The following is a 20,111-nucleotide window of genomic DNA, read 5'->3' on the forward strand; positions in this document are numbered from 1 at the left end:
ACTTGGTAGGAGCGACCAGTCAGGTAGGACGCAATCCAAGAGTGAGCCACGCCGGAGATGCCCAACTCGGAGAGGGTGGAGAGGAGGATCTGATGGTTCACAGTATCAAAGGCAGCAGACAGGTCTAGAAGGACAAGAGCAGAGGAGAGAGAGTTAGCTTTAGCAGTGCGGAGAGCCTACGTGACACAGAGAAGAGCAGTCTCAGTTGAATGACCAATCTTGAAACCTGACTGGTTTGGATCAAGAAGGTCATTCTGAGAGAGATAGCAAGAGAGTTGGCTAAAGACTGCACGCTCAAGAGTTTTGGAGAGAAAAGAAAGAAGGGATACTGGTCTGTAGTTGTTGACATCAGAGGGATCGAGTGTTGGTTTGAAGACGGAAGGGACATAGCCAGCGGTCAAGGATGAGCGAGGTGAGGTAAGGGAGAAGGTCCCGGAGATGGTCTGGAGAAGAGAGGAGGGGATAGGGTCAAGCGGGCAGGTTGTTGGTCGGCCGTCACAAGTCGGCTGCCCAACAGACAATGAGACAATGAGGTTAGAAAAACAGCTGAACGGTAGGCATTATTGTATGTAATTATTGTAGGCAGCTAGCTGGCGTAATTACAGGTACTCTCAGGCGTGAAACAACTATCCACAGTTGCTAATAGTTACCAGTAGCTGCCCGCTAGCTAGTCCAGGTAGTGGGTTAGCTAGCTTCGTACTTCACCGGGCTCAGCCGAATACAATACTTACCTACAATAATAACATACAACAACCCACGATAACTACCTACAATACCTAACTACCATCTAAATACATAGTTTAAGCTTTACTTGACAAAGCCTAAACTATGTATATAAGCTTACCTCCTGCCAGAGAGAGACACAACCTCACCCGACGACGACCAATACCGACTGTATTTGCAAAGTGTTGTTCATGCACTTAGCAACATACATTGTAAGTGTCAACCCAATGGTTGCAATTTGATACGTTTAAAAAATACATTGTGAAACCCAAACGTATTCTGTGGAATTGTCGCGAACGCTCCAGAGAACCGCACCAGGGTACCGAAATTTCATGTGACAACACCCTTAGAGTAATCACATCCCTGTTATGAATGTTTGGAAGTTATATGCATTGCCAAAATCCAGTAAAGTCCAGTAGATAAGCAAAAAAAAACCTCACTGATATATAGAAGCATGAAAACACTTGGGATGTAATAATAATAATTGCTTTCTGGTGGTCATTCTGTAGGGATCATTGAGTATTCCCCAGCTCCAGGAGATTGAGAGGAGCATCCACAACATTATCACAGAGAATAATGCGGTGTACATAGAGGAGGTTCCCCTGGCCCGGGCTAAAGACATCCCAGGACTAAGGACTGTGGATGAGGTAACTGTGTATTGATTTGGGGACACTCCTACGCAGATTAAAAGGAATAATGATGTTCGTAACTGTAAAGTGTTGTTCATGCACTTAGCAACATACATTGTAAGTGTCAACCCAATGGTTGCAATTTGTAAGTGCAAGATATACTGCATAATAGTGTGTTGGCTTTGGAGGATTCATGAATGCTCTGTAATTCTTCCTAGTTGTACCCTGATACAGTGAGAGTGGTGTCCGTGGCAGTTCCCGTGGCAGACCTGTTCAATTCTCAGACGGATAGACGGACGTCAGTGGAGCTCTGCTGTGGAACGTAAGTGTTGTCTGTCTGTCTCTGTCTGTCTCACTCAATCACTCTTTCTCCCTCTCTCCGATAGATTCAAAAGGCATTTTTAAATGTATTACTTAATATTACTTGTTATTTACCATTATGAAATGACAATATGTCTCACCTTTCGGCATGTGAGGATGTGGCAAATTGCACAATATACTGTAAAAGAGCCAAAATATGAAAATGAGAAGAGACAGTCGAATTTATAAGCTTTATCGTGGGTTAAGGTTAGAAACAGATAACATATTTGGAGGAGTAGATTTGACAATTCCTATAGTAGTGAACAATACTAAATATTATATGTTCATTGGCTGTTCCAAAAGGGCCAAGCGTTTTTCTATTTTTCAGGCATTTACTGAGGACCGGGGAGATCGGGGATTTGGTTATAATTTCCGAGAGGCAGATGGTTAAAGGGATCAGCCGTATCGTGGCAGTCACTGGAGACGATGCCAGAGAGGTGTGTTCTATAAAAGCAAGAAGGCATATGACTAAATGGGCCGTGACTTATTGTGAATATACCAGAGGTGCATAGTAGCGGACTATATACAATCACATCACTCATATATTCTCATGTTTTACAACACCAGTTAGTCTCTCGCGCAAGGCTTTTATGTTGCTGTTTCAGTATTAATTATGTAAATTTTCCAATTTTATATTTAGGAAGTCATATATCACTGATCTTTTTAAAAACATTCCATGATCAAATAATATCAAATTATTCCTGAAGTGTGCACTCGTTCACAACTTCCCACAAATCTAAAAGCATTGGATTGTTGGAGGCACGGGCAGGTGGGAATTTCCACCATATTTCTTAAACCAGTCGTTTCCTTTCAAATCAGTGAAGGGAAGTGAACAAGTGCACACTTTGGGAGGAAGGAGAGATAATTGGGACATAGCCCAAGTTGAACGTTTTGGCAAATCACAAGGCTAGCAAGTAGCTTTCAACGAGATCCATTCTGATATTTGTTGTTGTTTTGTTGGCTCACAGGCTCGAGAGGCGGGACAGATCCTGACCCAGGAAGTGGAGTCTCTGTCGGCACGTCTTGCAGTGGTCGCCAGCCCCTCCCTCGCAGATGCCCACCGGCTGGCCAAAGAAGTGGGCATACTGACAGATGTATGTATGCTTTTCCGCTCCCGACCCACTGACCTAACTGATAGTATTCAGACAGACAAGATTGAAAATGCTCCAAAAGGCAATTTCAGACAGTATTCAATTATGGCCTAAGTGTTTGAATAGCCGAGAGCATGGGACCTGCATTTTTGTCAAAATTGAGTTATTGACATAGCCCTGTTCTGTTCAATGTTCTCTACCTATAAAGTACTCTAAATACCCCAATTCATGTTGTTAAATTCAAAAGATTACAAGATAAATTGCTTATATCATTCAAACTTTAAAGCCAATTTTCTCAGAATCATCTTTTTGCAGATATAACCTTATAGTCCCAAGCGATCACATTACTTTAAATAGTTAGAATTAAATACAAATATGACACAAATGCTTAGGCCTTATATGTGTTTTGTCCCAGGCAGTGGATTGCACTCCCATACCACAGTGGAAGCGGAGAGAGCTTCAAACTCGCCTCAAAGGTCTACAGAGGACAACCAACACAAGCATAAGGAAACTGGAGACCAAAGAGGTAACTCAAGCACACAACCCCATTGTCCTTTCAAACGTGTATTATTTCCCCCACAATAGCTACTTGACTTTAATGTGACAGGTAAAAAGATTAGTTGATCCTATTTTCTAACTTTTTGTATGTGAGAAGACACATGAGTCACAACAGCATTATAAAACAATCACCATTTTTAATGCATGATAAATAATGGTAATGTACATTATACTATTGTACTTTTAACTACTTTCTCTTTCTTACTTTTGTCCAATTTGCAGGCTGCTGTGAAAGCCCAATCACTATTCAAAAAGAATGGCAACAAGACTATTGTAGTGGACGCTGTGGACACAGACTCTATATCAGTATGTTTTTCATCTGAATTTCTGATGAGGCTCAGTATGTGTTCAGCATCCACAATTAGATAACTTTGCCCCATATTAAACTAATGCATCAGTATTCACAGAGAGTGAGTTACTATATTTTATCAATCACTTTTAGTGCCACCATCGTTTTTGGGAAACAGCTTAGATTCTAATGATGCACTTAAAGTGGGATTTAATGATGAACTTACCGTTACTAAGGCTCTGAGAAACTGAGCCTCGACTGTAGCATTTAGTTGATCCCGTTGCTCTCATTGTAGGTGCTGATGAAGACAGTGAACCAATACAGTGACATAGCCCCAGGGACCCTGGTCATGCTACTCTCCCACCAGCAGCCATCGGGGAAGGTCCTGTGCGCGTGCCAAGTGCCCAAGGTATAGGGTCTAGCTCATACATCACTGTATTTACTGATACTGTATTTTCTCTCAATAGGTCAAGTGAAAGTAATTTAATAGCAACAATTGTAACAACTAAAGCTGCATACAGTCTGAAGACACCTGTCTCTTATCACGCTCAATCTCTTTGTCTGTTTTTGTCTATGTGCCGGCCCAAACAGTCTTTCTCTTTTTGTCTGTATCTTTTCTCTTCTCTCTTACACTCAACACCTATGTATTTGGACATTGACGCTAACATTTAAATGTGTCTTTATACTCCAGCATTTTGGATTTGAGATCATATATTACAGTATAGAATGTCACCTTTTATTTTAGGGTATTTTCATACATATATATGTTTTACTGTTTAGAAAAAGACAAAGTGCTTTCATTTCTTAATGGTAAAAAAGATAGGGGAGAGTGGGGTAAGTTGTGCCGAAGGGTTTGTTGAGCCACCCCTTGTTTCTAGGAAACCATACACAAAATTAATCATGTGACCAAATATTTAGGAAGAGGTAATTATTTCATGGAGTCTGTGAAGGAAGAAACCTCATGGAAAAAGTGGTAAGCAAGTTAGGTCCAAAAAACAGATTTTCACAAAGTCAAATTAATTTATGTTATAGGTTTCATGATGCTTGTATCTAAACCAAAGTAGATTGTTTTAAGACTGTTTTATACATCAGTTGGGGTCTCTATAAGCTACAATATGAGGTCCTAAACCTAGCATGAAAGTGCATCCTTGTAGCTGTATGGGCTAATATAGTCAAAATGATTGCTTTGTGGTAAATTGATCCAATGGCTAATCAATATACCTCAAATGAATTACATTTCAATCAATCAATTTTTATTTTATATAGCCCTTCTTACATCAGCTAATATCTCGAAGTGCTGTACAGAAACCCAGCCTAAAACCCCAAACAGCTAGTAATGCAGGTGTAGAAGCACGGTGGCTAGGAAAAACTCCCTAGAAAGGCCAAAACCTAGGAAGAAACCTAGAGAGGAACCAGGCTATGAGGGGTGGCCAGTCCTCTTCTGGCTGTGCCGGGTGGAGATTATAACAGAACCATGCCAAGATGTTCAAAAATGTTCATAAGTGACAAGCATGGTCAAATAATAATCAGGAATAAATCTCAGTTGGCTTTTCATAGCCGATCATTAAGAGTTGAAAACAGCAGGTCTGGGACAGGTAGGGGTTCCATAACCGCAGGCAGAACAGTTGAAACTGGAATAGCAGCAAGGCCAGGCGGACTGGGGACAGCAAGGAGTCACCACGGCCGGTAGTCCCGACGTATGGTCCTAGGGCTCAGGTCTCTCAGTTGGCTTTTCATAGCCGATCATTAAGAGTTGAAAACAGCAGGTCTGGGACAGGTAGGGGTTTCGTAACCGCAGGCAGAACAGTTGAAACTGGAATAGCAGCAAGGCCAGGCGGACTGGGAACAGCAAGGTGTCATCATGCCCGGTAGTCCTGACGTATGGTCCTAGGGCTCAGGTTCTCAGAGAGAAAGAGAGAACGAGAGAACACATTTTGGCACAGTATTTTGAAGACACCTCATGTTCGTGTGATTAGTCAAGTTCAAATGATGAAAGATGCCTTCCTCAGTTGAATTCGCCCTCCTCTAGGCCACAATTGAAGTATTTTCTTCCCAGGTGTAATGCAAGGCATTATTGCTGGGATATGAGGTTACACCAGGACCTGAGTCAATGTTATAAGTGTTTGAAAAAAGTGCAAAGTGTTAGAAATGTGTCCCTATGCTAACCCTGTCCCTATGCTCAATTTACCCCATACCCGGGGTAAGTTGTGCCAAGAGACGACTTCTTTTGGACAACTATGGTTTTCAAAACTGTTATGTTTACATTAATTCTGATTATTTTCGGGGATAAACAACATCCTGAAATATACAGTGGGGGAAAAAAAGTATTTAGTCAGCCACCAATTGTGCAAGTTCTCCCACTTAAAAAGATGAGAGAGGCCTGTAATTTTCATCATAGGTACACGTCAACTATGACAGACAAAATGAGAAAAAAATTCCAGAAAATCACATTGTAGGATTTTTTATGAATTAATTTGCAAGTTATGGTGGAAAATAAGTATTTGGTCAATAACAAAAGTTTCTCAATACTTTGTTAAATACCCTTTGTTGGCAATGACACAGGTCAAACGTTTTCTGTAAGTCTTCACAAGGTTTTCACACACTGTTGCTGGTATTTTGGCCCATTCCTCCATGCAGATCTCCTCTAGAGCAGTGAAGTTTTGGGGCTGTCGCTGGGCAACAGACTTTCAACCCCCATTTTCTATGGGGTTGAGATCTGGAGACTGGCTAGGCCACTCCAGGACCTTGAAATGCTTGTTACGAAGCCACTCCTTCGTTGCCCGGGCGGTGTGTTTGGGATCATTGTCATGCTGAAAGACCCAGCCACGTTTCATCTTCAATGCCCTTGCTGATGGAAGGAGGTTTTCACTCAAAATCTCACGATACATGGCCCCATTCATTCTTTCCTTTACACGGATCAGTCGTCCTGGTCCCTTTGCAGAAAAACAGCCCCCAAAGCATGATGTTTCCTCCCCCATGCTTCACAGTAGGTATGGTGTTCTTTGGATGCAACTCAGCATTCTTTGTCCTCCAAACACGACGAGTTGAGTTTTTACCAAAAAGTTATATTTTGGTTTCATCTGACCATATGACATTCTCCCAATCCTCTTCTGAATCATCCAAATGCACTCTAGCAAACTTCAGATGGGCCTGGACATGTACTGGCTTAAGCAGGGGGACACGTCTGGCACTGCAGGATTTGAGTCCCTGGCGGCGTAGTGTGTTACTGATGGTAGGCTTTGTTACTTTGGTCCCAGCTCTCTGCAGGTCATTCACTAGGTCCCCCCGTGTGGTTCTGGGATTTTTGCTCACCGTTCTTGTGATCATTTTGACCCCACGGGGTGAGATCTTGCGTGGAGCCCCAGATCGAGGGAGATTATCAGTGGTCTTGTATGTCTTCCATTTCCAAATAATTGCTCCCACAGTTGATTTCTTCAAACAAGGCTGCTTACTTATTGCAGATTCAGTCTTCCCAGCTTGGTGCAGGTCTACAATTTTGTTTCTGGTGTCCTTTGACAGCTCTTTGGTCTTGGCCATAGTGGAGTTTGGAGTGTGACTGTTTGAGGTTGTGGACAGGTGTCTTTTATACTGATAACAAGTTCAAACAGGTGCCATTAATACAGGTAACGAGTGGAGGACAGAGGAGCCTCTTAAAGAAGAAGTTACAGGTCTGTGAGCCAGAAATCTTGCTTGTTTGTAGGTGACCAAATACTTATTTTCCACCATAATTTGCAAATAAATTCATTAAAAATCCTACAATGTGATTTTCTGGAGAAAAAAAATCTCAATTTGTCTGTCATAGTTGACGTGTACCTATGATGGAAATTACAGGCCTCTCATCTTTTTAAGTGGGAGAACTTGCACAATTGGTGGCTGACTAAATACTTTTTTCCCCCACTGTATGTAGATATCTTTGTTAGAAAGAATAGTATTTTCCTTTGATATAGTGATCCTGAATGTAAATAATGGCTCAACATACCCCACTCTCACCTATGTACAGTGAATTCGGAAAGTATTCAGACCTGTTGACTTTTTCCACATTTTGTTACGCTACAGCCTTATTCTAAAATGGATTAAACTATTTATTTCCCTCATCAATCTACACACAATACCCCATAAAGACAAAGCGAAAACAGTTTTTTTTAGAAATGTTAGCAAGTTTATGACAAAAAAACAAATAAGAAAAACACTTATTTACATAAGTATTCAGACCCTTTGCTATGAGACTTGAAATTGAGCTCGGGCATCCTGTTTCCATTCATCATCCTTGAGATGTTTCTACAACTAGATTGGAGTTCACCTGTGGTAAATTCAATTGATTGGACATGATTTGGAAAGCCACACACCTGTCTATATAAGGTCCCACAGTTGAAAATGCATGTCAGAGCAAAAACCAAGCCATGAGGTCGAGGGAATTGTCCGTAGAGCTCCGAGACAGGATTGTGTCGAGGCACAGATCTGGGGAAGGGTACCAAAACATTTCTGCAGCATTGAAGGTCCCCAAGAACACAGTGGCCTCCATCATTCTTAAATGGAAAAAGTTTAGAACCACCAAGACTCTGCCTAGAGCTGGCCGCCCGGTCAAACTGAGCAATTCGGGGGAGAAGGGCCTTGGTCAGGGATGTGACCAAGAACCCGATGGTCACTCTGACAGAGCTCCAGAGTTCCTCTGTGGAGATGGGAGAATCTTCCAGAAGGTCAACCTTCTCTGCAGCACTCCACCAATCAGGTCTTTATGGTAGAGTGGCCAGACGGAAGCCACTCCTCAGTAAAAGGCACATGACAGCCCGGTTGGAGTTTGCCAAAAGGCACCTAAAGGACTCTCAGACAATGAAAAACAAGATTATCTGTTCTGAAACCAAGATTGAACTCTTTGGCCTAAATGCCAGGCGTCACGTCTGGAGGAAACCTGGCACTGTCCCTACGGTGAAGCATGGTGGCGGCAGCATCATGCTGTGGGATGTTTTACAGCGGTAGGGACTGGGAGACTAGTCAGGATCAAGGGAAAGATGAACAGAGCAAAGTACAGAGAGATACTTCATGAAAACCTGCTCCAGAGCACTCAGGAGCTCAGACTGGGGGCGAAGGTTCACTTCCAACAGGACAACGACCCTAAGCACACTGCCAGAGCCCGGACTTGAACCCTATCGAACATCTCTGGAGAAACCTGAAAATAGCTGTGCAGTAATGCTCCTCATCCAACCTGACAGAGCATGAGAGGATCTGCAGAGAAGAATGGGAGAAACTCCCCTAATACAGGTGTGCCAAGCTTGTAGCGTCATACCCAAGAAGACTCAAGGCTGTAATCGCTGCCAAAGGTGCTTCAACAAAGTACTGAATAAAGGGTCTGAATACTTATGCAAAAATTTCTAAAAACCAGTTTTTGCTTTGTCATTATGGGTTATTGTGTATATTGATGAAGGAAAAAAAAACAATTTAATCCATTTTAGAATAATGCTGTAACATAGCAAAATGTGGAAAAAGTCAGTGTCTGAATACTTTCCGAAAGCACTGTACGAAAATACTCTCAAATAAAAGGTTACTTTTTTTTTTTACTGACGCCTTATATGAAACATTTGATCTCAAATCCCAAAATGCTGCAGTATAGAGCCAAATTAAAACATGTAGCTTCACTGTCCAAATACATATGGTATTGTGTGTGTGTGTGTGTGTGTGTGTGTGTGTGTGTGTGTGTATATTCACACACTCTTTCCTGCCTGTTCTCTCTCTCTCCATCACACCAACACTCACTCTACATCTTTGTCTCTCCATAGGGCTTTAATGCGCTTTCTGCAAGTGACTGGGCCCTGACAGTGTGTACCCGCCTGGGAGGGAACGCAGGTGGCTCTGCCACTGTGGCAAAGGGCACAGGGAGTGTGGCCGACCTCACTGAGGCACTCAGGTGTGCTGAAGAGTATGCACAGGACAAGACCCAAAACATACGCTGAGTACAAACGTCCAGGGATCACAAGCCCACATTTATCATAGGGTGTAGGCAAAATATACCCCTGTTCAATGGAAAAGTTATTCAGCTGCCACGTGGGGGGCAGACCCGTCGCCAGACCTCAGTCTTAAGGGTGGCATATGAAATGCATGGGAGGGCAGGGCACAATTATTATTAGCCTACAGTACGTATATTTAATAATAAATTCCCTCAAGTGGGGGTGGCACAAGCATTTTTGGGGGCGGGCCCGGCCCCCTATGGCCCGCCCATAGCGACGGGTGTGGTGGGGGGTTGATATAATATACTAGCCTAAAGAATATATACTGACAAAATCTCATATCACAGCATACTACAGGTCGAAGGAACCTACCGTTTTTGGGGGGATAATGACTGTGAGAAGGTCAGTTCGGGTGACTTTTAAAAGGACAGCCTACTCTAAAATGAATTAAAATAATGATACTGACATCTAAAGTATAATTTCACCTGATGTAGCTATAAACAAATAGGCTGAGGGTTACCCATCTGCATTTACCCCATTGGGCTAATCATTAGCTAGATCATAAACATTATCCTGTTGCTAGTTAGCAACATACTGATGACTTGAATGTCCGAAACGTTCCACTGGCACTCAGCCAAGGATCATGTACTGTGAATATAATGTAGGCCTACCTATCTGTTACACCTGACCCATGGTACATTTAGCCCTGGTCTCCCCTATGCATTCAACACCATTGGCGAGCGCTAACGCACATAAACCATGCCACTGCTAAAAACTCTGGTTTTAAAATGGTGCACTAAGTGGAGTAACACTAGGAAGCTCTGTGATCCTCCTCTTTTAACAGTGGCCATCAAAAATGATGTCAAAGGTGTGTTTTCCAGTGACTGCATTAAGAATGTTGTAGGCTACAATGACTTGGCATGCATGTTTTTCTCCACTGGCAATTTGAAAGCGCTTTGAGAGGGGTTTTCTTTTCTCGCATAGAATGTGACGAGATGACCAATTGTATATGTACACTATTCTACTATGGGGTTGTCTAATTTTGCTTTTGCTTTACTTGTGTTGTTGGCTGAGGAAAATTACATGTGGACAACAATTTTTGATTAGATAATTCAACATTCGTATAACCAAAGGTTCCCGGGTCTCAGCTCTGCCTGGCTCTCATTTGGATCATAGGTGCCGGGCCTCAGACCCAGCGGGATCCGGACCAATTTAACCCCTGCTCTTATTTATTATGGATGCAAGTGTCTGACATTTCTGGCAGGACCCAGTATGTACATGTGTATGATAAGCATTATGAATAAGTAGTCAAGACAGTGTTTGGAGATTTGTATTGTGCCTCTGTCCTAAGATTGTGGAGAATGAGGAAAGTCCAGTTTGTCCTGCAATGTACTGACCGCCAGCCTTGTAAAAATTGATAACTTATATGAGTGTAAGGATTATGCATATTCTAGTTGTCTACTTTCTTTGTTTTAGAAGGAATAAAGACATTTGAGGTAATTTATTATTGTACAAATTTCACTAATTATTCACTTGATAACCTTGAGTAACTCAAAGCTCACATTTTTACAATAGGTATAATTGTTTATTTAAATCGTTAAGGCATAATGGCAGTATTATTGAATCCTAAATTGTTGTACGACAGTTACGCTTTTTTGGTCATTCTCTCGTGCTGTAAAATTAAAGCCGAAATAGAAACCCATCTCCAAAACTCCACATTCATTGAATTCATATACTAAACTCAGCAAAAAAAGAAACGTCCTCTCACTGTCAACTGCGTTTATTTTCAGCAAACTTAACATGTGTAAATATTTGTATGAACATACAAGATTCAACAACTGAGACATACTGAACAAGTTCCACAGACATGTGACTAACAGAAATTGAATAATGTGTCCCTGAACAAAGGGGCGGTCAAAATCAAAACTAACAGTCAGTATCTGGTGTGGCCACCAGCTGCATTAAGTACTGCAGTGCATCTCCTCCTCATGGACTGCACCAGATTTGCCAGTTCTTGCTGTGAGATGTTACCCCACTCTTCCACCAAGGCACATGCAAGTTCCCAGACATTTCTGGGGGGAATGGCACTAGCCCTCACCCTCCAATCCAACAGGTCCCAGACATGCTCAATGGGATTGAGATCCGGGCTCTTCGCTGGCCATGGCAGAACACTGACATTCCTCTCTTGCAGGAAATCACACACAGAACGAGCAGTATGGCTGGTGGCATTGTCATGCTGGAGGGTCATGTCAGGATGAGCCTGCAGGAAGGGTACCACATGAGGGAGGAGGATGTCTTCCCTGTAACGCACAGCGTTGAGATTGCCTGCAATGACAACAAGCTCAGTCCGATGATGCTGTGACACACCGCCCCAGACCATGACGGACCCTCCACCTCCAAATTGATTCCTCTCCAGAGTACTGCTCATTCCACCGACGATAAACTTGAATCCGACCATCACCCCTGGTGAGACAAAACCGCGACTCGTCAGTGAAGAGCACTTTTTGCCAGTCCTGTCTGGTCCAGCTACGGTGGGTTTGTGCCCATAGGTGACGTTGTTCCTGGTCTAACTCGGGCAGTTGTTCCCATCCTGTACCTGTCCCGCAGGTGTGAAATTCAGATGTACCAATCCTGTGCAGGTGTTGTTACACGTGGTCTGCCACTGCGAGGACAATCAGCTGTCCGTCCTGTCTCCCTGTAGCGCTGTCTTAGGCGTCTCACAGTACGGACATTGCAATTTATTGCCCTGGCCACATCTGCAGTCCTCATGCCTCCTTGCAGCATGCCTAAGGCACGTTCACGCAGATGAGCAGGGACCCTGAGCATCTTTCTTTTGGTGTTTTTCAGAGTCAGTAGAAAGGCCTCTTTAGTGTCCTAAGTTTTCATAACTGTGACCTTAATTGCCTACCGTCTGTAAGCTGTTAGTGTCTTAATGACCGTCCCACAGGTGCATGTTCATTAATTGTTTATGGTTTATTGAACAAGCATGGGAAACGTGTTTAAACCCTTTACAATGAAGATCTGTGAAGTTATTTGGATTTTTACGAATTATCTTTGAAAGACAGGGTCCTGGAAAAAGGGATGTTTTCTTTTTATGCAGAGTTTAGATTGAAATTCTTATTACTTTCCTATGTATGAAGCCTGTGTCGATGTATGTTGATGACTCAACATTATGCACGTCAGTTACCACAGCAAGTGTAATCTGCAATGCAATGCTTAACAAAGAGCTGCAGTCAGTTTTAGAATGGGTGGCAAGTAATAAGCTAGTACTACATATTTCAAAAACTAAAAGCATTGTATTTGGGACAAACCATTCACTAAACCCTAAACCTCAACTAAATCTTGTAATGAATAATGTGGAAATTGAGCAAGTTGAGGAGACTAAACTGCTTGGTGTAACCATGGATTGTAAACGGTCATAGTCAAAACATATTGATGCAACGGAAGCTGAGGAGAGGTCTGTCCATAATAAAGTGCTGCTCTGCTTTCTTGTCATGGCTATTGACAAAACAAGCCCTACAGGCCCTAGTTTTGTCACACCTGGACCACTGCCCAGTCATATGGTCAAGTGCCACAAAGAGGGACATAGGCAAGTTACAGTTGGCCCAGAACAGAGCAGCACGGCTGGCCCTTAAATGTATACTGTACAATGACATCAATCCTCAAAGTAGAGGAGAGATTGACTGCATCACTACTTGTCTTTGTTAGAAGTATTGACATGTTGAAAGCACCGAGCTGTTTGTTCAAATGACTAGCACACAGCTCAGACAACCATGCATACCCCACAAGACATACCACAAGGGGTCTCTTCACAGTCCAGAACAGACTCCGGGAAACGCACAGTACTACACAGAGCCATGAATACATGGAACTCTATTCCAGCCTTTCTCAAACCCCGGTCTGTGGACCGGCGCTGCTTCGTGGAGGAATGCTTGCCTTTCCTCTGCATATTTGTCTTGAATATGATTGTTTTTTGGGGGGTCTGTGGCATATTTGACTCAAATAAATACTTGCCATAGGCCTACTTCACTGAGGTATAAGAAGAACTGGAGACTGCGTCCAAGATGTCTGCCCGTTGTTTTCAAGGTAATCTACTCACGTTTGCATACACTGATTCATGGACCATCTATATGCTGGTTGCATCCAGTTTATACAGACCAACATCACATGCGCACTAGCACTCAGTGTGCACAGGGAGCAGCACGAGCAGTGAAGACGTCATCACCTCATCCAAAAACATGGCAGACATTGGATGAATATAAAATGTTAATGTCTTCGACTGTGAGTGATATAAACAAAATCGTCCTCAGTGTCAATTATACACTGAACAAAAATATAATTTCAACATGCAACAATTTCAAAGATTTTACTGAGTTACAGTTCATATAAGGAAATCAGTCAACTGAATTAAGGTCATTATGCCCTAATCTATGGATTTCACATGACTGGGAATACAGATCTGCAGCTGTTGGTCACAGATACCTTTACAAAAAGGAGGGGCGTGGATCAGAGAACCAGTCAGTATCTGGTGTAACCACCGAATGCAGCGCAACACATTTCCTTCGCATAGAGTTGATCGGCCTGTTGATTGTGGCCTGTGGAATGTTGTCCCACTCCTCTTCAATGGCTGTGCGAAGTTGCTGGATATTGGTGGGAGCTGGAACACGCTGTCGTACATGTCGATCCAGAGCATCCCAAACATGCTCAATGGGTGACATGTCTGGTGAGTATGCAGGCCATGGAAGAACTGGGACATTTTCAGCTTCCAGGAACTGTGCACAGATCCTTGCGACATTGGGCTGTGCATTATCATGCTGAAACATGAGGTGATGGTGGTGGATGAATGGCACAACAATGGGCCTCAGGATCGCATCACGGTTTCTCTGTGCATTCAAATTGCCATCGATAAAATACAATTGTGTTCGTTGTCCGTAACTTCTGCCTGCCCATACCATAACCCCACACCATCTGCCCGGTACAGTTGAAACTGGGATTCATCCGTGAAGAGCACACTTCTCCAGCATGCTAGTAGCCATCGAAGGGGAGCATTTGCCCACTGAAGTTGTTACAAAGCCGAACTGCAGGCAGTTCAAGACCCTGGTGAGACGGTTTCTGACAGTTTGTGCAGAAATTCTTCGGTTGTGCAAACCCACAGTTTCATCAGCTGTCCGGGTGGTTTGTCTCAGACGATCTCGCAGGTGAAGAAGCCGGATGTGGAGGTCCTGGGCTGGCGTGGTTAACCAACAATGCAGTTTTAAGAAAAATAAGTGTTAAGCAAAAAATAGATGATAAGTAAAAAATAAAAATAATAAAAGAGCAGCAGTAAAATAAAATAACATTAGGGAGGCTATATACAGGGGGTACAGAGTCAATGTGCGGGGGCCGAGCAGTTGCCATACCAGGCAGTGATGCAACCAGTCAGGATGCTCTCGATGGGGCAGCTGTAGAACTTTTTGAGGATCTGAGGACCCATGCCAAATCTTTTCAGTCTCCTGAGGGAGAATAGGCTTTGTCGTGCCCTCTTCACGACTGTCTTGGTGTGTTTGGACCATGATAGTTTGTTGGTGATGTGGACACCAAGGAACTTGAAGCTCTCAACCTGTTCCACTACAGTCCCGTTGATGAGAATGGGGGCGTGCTCAGTCCTCTTTTTTTCCTGTAGTCCACAATCATCTCCTTTGTCTTGATCACATTGAGGGAGAGGTTGTTAGGCCGGTTGGATGTACTGCCAAATTCTCTAAAACGACGTTGGAGGCGGCTTATGGTAGAGAAATGAACATTCAATTCTCTGGCAACAGCTCTGGTGGACATTCCTGCAATTGCACGCTCCCTCAAAACTTGAGACATTTGTGGCATTGTGTTGTGTGACAAAACTGCACATTTTAGTGGCCTTTTATTGTTCCTAGCACAAGTTGCACCTGTGTAATGATTATGCTGTTTAATCAACTTATTGATATGCCGCACATGTCAGGTGGATGGATTATCTTGGCAAAGGAGAAATGCTCACTAACAGGAATGTAAACAAATTTGTGCCCCAAATTTGATAGAAAAAAGCTTTTTGTGCATATGGAAAAATTCTGGGATATTTTATTTCAGCTCATGAAACATGGGACCAACACTTTACATGTTGTGTTTATATTTTTCTTCAGTATACATAGACAGTGCTCCTGATGCAATGACTGACAGTCCATGACATCTACACCATAGTTTTAAATATATCTTTAGTTGTTTTAACACTTTATTCAGACATTAAGGAAATAAGGTAGGGAGAAACAGTGGGAAGGGTGGATGCAGGAATTGAACACTGGTCTTTGGTGGGGAGTTGTATATGTGACATGAGCCGGGGAGTGTTATCATATTAAACATTTTGAAGCTATATGTTTGCTTACGTTCTTGATGTTTGTAAACAAAGGAGTAATAAGACCTTATGAGGGGTTATAATAGGGCAGCTGTGCTAAACTCAGGAGGCATTTATGTTATATTCAGGAGGCACGTTATATTCTTCAAGAATCATTGGGTACATATCAAGAATTGAACAGATTCCCAGATCCCAGATTGCACCTTTAAGGCTACTACTGGACTAAAAAGCATGTTAATTAAATAGTTCCTTTACGCTACCTTTTTACTTCAGGTGTAGGCTCAATATTGGTCAGTGCGGCCTCCCATAACTTACGATAACTCCATAAATACACAGCTTTCAGATCAATCCCATACATAAATGGAAGTTGCAATGCAACAGCCCTGACCCTTGCCACTTCAATCTCCTTTACCAGAACCAGGCACTCCGGGGAATTGGGAATGTGATTTCCAGCACAATCCAACACCATACATCCTCAGATTCTTCAACAACATTCCTTCGGCCCACACACTTGATACATGGCCATACCTTTTGCAATTCCAGCAAAACAACAGCTTGGACACGAAAGCTCTCACCGCATATCTCACTTTTAAACCTTTATTTATACAGGCAAAGTCAAATAAGAACAATACATAGCTCTGTCAAGTTGGTTGTTGATCATTGCTAGACAGCCATTTTCACATCTTGCCATAGATTTTCAAGCTGTTTTATATAAAAACTGTAACTAGGCCACTCAGGAATATTCAATGTTGTCTTGGTAAGAAGCTCCAGTGTAGATTTGGCCTTGTGTTCTAAGTTATTGTCCTGCTGAAAGGTGAATTCATTACCCAGTGACTTGGAAAGAAGACTGAACCAAGTTGTCCTCTAGGATTTTGCCTGTGCTTAGCTGTATTCCGTTTCTTTTTATCCTGAAAAACTCCCTAGTCCTTGCATACCCATAACATGATGCAGCCACCACCATGCTTGAAAATATAAAGAGTGGTACTCAGTGATATGTTGTGTTGGATTTGCCCCAAACATAATGCCTTGTATTCAGGACAAAATTGTAATTTCTTTGCATTTGTTTTTGCAGTATTACTTAATTGCCTTATTGCAAACAGCATGCATGTTGCAATGTATGCACTCACTAACTGTAAGTCGCTCTGGATAAGAGCGTCTGCTAAATGACTCAAATGTAAATGTAAATGTTTAGATTTTTTAAAATTCTGTATAGGCTTCATTATGGGGTATTGTTTGTAGATCAGTGATACAAAATCTAATTTTAATCAATTTTAAATTCAGGCTGTAACACAACAAAATCTGGGAATATATATATTTATATATTACTGAGTAAAATAATTTGTTGTTGGACAGAAAATACTGTTAAATCACCAGGAAATCCACTCAGTGATTTTAATTTAGGAAATCTGTTCCCAAGTATTCCCATGCATAAATAGAGGCATATGTGATCATATCCCAATGTAATCAAGGTTTGAAATGATTTTGTTTTTATCAAATACTATCTGTTGAGTCTTGCGGTCAATTTGCAGTGTACAAATGATTTATAATTCTGTTCCGGTAATAACATGTGCAATTAAATCATATGTATGAGTATAGCACTCGAGCGATATTCGATGCAGAATAGATTTTATAATTGTGCTTTAATTCCAATTAAATTCTTGAATTTGAATAAGGCTATATGTACAATTTCAATTGGAATGAAAGGAAATGTATTTTAATGAAATTCAAATATCTTATTTATTCTACACATCACTATATAATTTCAATTATATATGGTTATACTAGGTACAACATATGGTTGAAACATTTCATTAAAAAAATTATTTATCCTAAGAATTGCAGTATTTTTTGTCTAAATAGTCTAAGGTCATTTTGTAGGCTGTCTATAATTAAGCAATAAGGCACAAGAGGTTGTGATACAGTGAGCTCCAAAAGTATTGGGACAGTGACACATGTTTAGTTTTTCCTGGCTCTGTACTCCAGCACTTTGGATTAGAAATGAAAGTGCAGACTGTCAGCTTTAATTTGAGGGTATTTTCATCCATATCGAGTGAATCGTTTATAGATTACAGCACTTTTTGTACATAGTCAATAGAAATGAATGGTAAATAATGTATTGTCTCATTTTGGAGTCACTTTTATTGTAAATAAGAATAGACTATGTTCTACAATAGTGTGGATGCTACCATGATTACGGATAGTCCTGAATGAATAGTGAATAATGATGAGTGAGAAAGTTACAAGTGTTTAGAAACATATGATATTCTTATTTACATTAAAAGTGACTCAAATGACACAATACATTATTTACCATTCATTTCTATTGGGCACAAAGTAATCTGAAACACAACCAAAGCAAACAGCAAATGCATCCAACAAACAACAAATGCATCGAACAAGAGTCGTAAGCTTGATGTAATCATTGCTTGCTAGGAATATGGGACCCAATGCTAAACATTTGACTACTTTAATACACATATAGTATAAGTGAATTTGTCCCAATACATTTGGTCCCCTAAAATGTATGTACAAAAAGTGCTGTAATTTCTAAACTGTTCACCCGATATGGATGAAAATACCTTCAAATTAAAGCTGACAGTCTGCACTTCAACCTCATAGTCATTGTATCATTTCAAATCCAATGTGCTGTAGTACAGAGCCAAAACAAATCAAATTGTCACGGTCCCAATACTGTTGGAGCTCACTGTATATCATGAATATAGTACCAGGTAAATGGTGCTGTTCAGCCCAACGCACAGATTTCCCAGAATGCTTTATATCAAGCACTCCAGAATGTATGGTAACAACCAAACATCTAAAAAACGAAACATAAAAAAAAAAAAACATTTAAGTGATAATCAAGTTATTTTAAATGTTATATTCAATGTTTGCAGTGATATGACTAGTGGCAGATGCTTTTAGTAATATGAATGAGACTTGTCATGTCTCAATTCAAATTTCAATTCTGAGTTTGATTGAATTATATGTACGGGCAAAACAAAATACATGTTGTTTTTATACTCTAGTAAGAATGTTTCAGATGAACTACATGTTCACTCATTAGATGGTTTTCCAATTTAACGTGTTCCCGCATATAAATACTTAAGCATTTGGATTGATATGGATTTGACATTTAAAAAACATAGATGAGCTGGTCGAAGAATCTAAGATTTAAAGCTTTTTCTACAGAAACATATCGTGCCTTTCTCTAAGCAGCAGGAAGCAGATTATTAAGTCAACCTTTTTATCTGTTCTTGAATGTGGTGATATTATTTATCAAAGTGCAGCTGCTACTACTCTTAAACCTTTGGATGCCATCTACCATAGTGCCCTTCGTTTTGTTACAGGTGACAGTTTTGATACTCATCACTGCATCCTGTATCAAAAGGTTGGCTGGACTTCGTTAAAGACCCGTAGATCTCTACATTACTCCCTTTTTGTTTACAAGGCCCCATTTAATAAACTTCCAACTTATCTAACTTTGCTGTTGAAGTATAGACACAAGTTACCTAGCTCGTTCCCAGGATTGGTTAACTCTTGAGGGTCCTAGGGTCTTCACCGAGCTAGGTAAATCTGCTTTTAGTTTAAAAGCACCGTATTGCTGGAACAAAATTCTAAATACATTTCATCTTAATGTTCTGGTGCCGTTCGGGCAGTTTAGAGTATTGACTGGGGACTTAATTGCGTAGGAATGTAACTGTTTTTCTTGTGCTTCCCATTAGAGTTTTTGTATTTTCATGTGTATATATATGTATAATGTGTATATTTGTGTTGTATTGTGCAGGGCACATTTGAAAAAGAGACCTAGGTCTCAATAGTTCTTCCCTGGTAAAATAAAGGTAAAATATAAATTATGTTTTACATCTGATTGACCCCAACCCTGGTGTAGAGTGATCCATAGTCTACAGTAGACAAGAGCCCTATAAAGTATTTTGTCCAAGTCTAATTCAATAAAAGCAACAGCAAAATAACACATCAAGAAATCTTAGCCGTAGAGTCCAATGCAATTGAGTTGTATGTCTTCATCTGTCCCTATAGTAGATTATTATCTCTGTAATCTTAATTGAGGGCCAGGCAGACCCACTGAAAAACATGAACAGAAACACAAATCGTTCAGAATTGCTTGGACACAATTTCAGGAAAACATGTATTAAATTAATG

At 41.2% G+C, this 20,111-nt stretch overlaps 2 protein-coding genes across 2 annotated transcripts in view; one reads left to right on the top strand and one right to left on the bottom strand.

Moving 5' to 3' along the window:
* Positions 1–11,096, top strand: part of LOC311130755 (alanine--tRNA ligase, mitochondrial-like) — a gene marked incomplete at its 5' end in the record, with an annotated part of 29,954 nt that extends 18,858 nt beyond the window's left edge. The window contains 8 exons of the mRNA XM_084163549.1: positions 1,233–1,370; positions 1,571–1,674; positions 2,041–2,149; positions 2,681–2,806; positions 3,219–3,329; positions 3,584–3,667; positions 3,946–4,059; positions 9,425–11,096. Of these exons, the coding sequence (XP_084019675.1) occupies positions 1,233–1,370; positions 1,571–1,674; positions 2,041–2,149; positions 2,681–2,806; positions 3,219–3,329; positions 3,584–3,667; positions 3,946–4,059; positions 9,425–9,598 (960 nt within the window). The 3' untranslated portion in view covers positions 9,599–11,096. The remainder of the gene's footprint in view (positions 1–1,232; positions 1,371–1,570; positions 1,675–2,040; positions 2,150–2,680; positions 2,807–3,218; positions 3,330–3,583; positions 3,668–3,945; positions 4,060–9,424) is intronic.
* Positions 11,097–18,062: 6,966 nt separating this feature from the next.
* The window catches only part of LOC311130478 (calpain-2 catalytic subunit-like), a 32,349-nt gene continuing 30,300 nt past the window's right edge, over positions 18,063–20,111 (bottom strand). Inside the window, exon 21 of the mRNA XM_084163216.1 lies at positions 18,063–20,033. Within this exon, the coding sequence (XP_084019342.1) occupies positions 20,010–20,033 (24 nt within the window). The 3' untranslated portion in view covers positions 18,063–20,009. The remainder of the gene's footprint in view (positions 20,034–20,111) is intronic.

The sequence above is a fragment of the Coregonus lavaretus genome (assembly GCF_964263955.1).
Source record: "Coregonus lavaretus genome assembly, chromosome: 6".
Lineage (NCBI taxonomy): Eukaryota > Metazoa > Chordata > Actinopteri > Salmoniformes > Salmonidae > Coregonus > Coregonus lavaretus.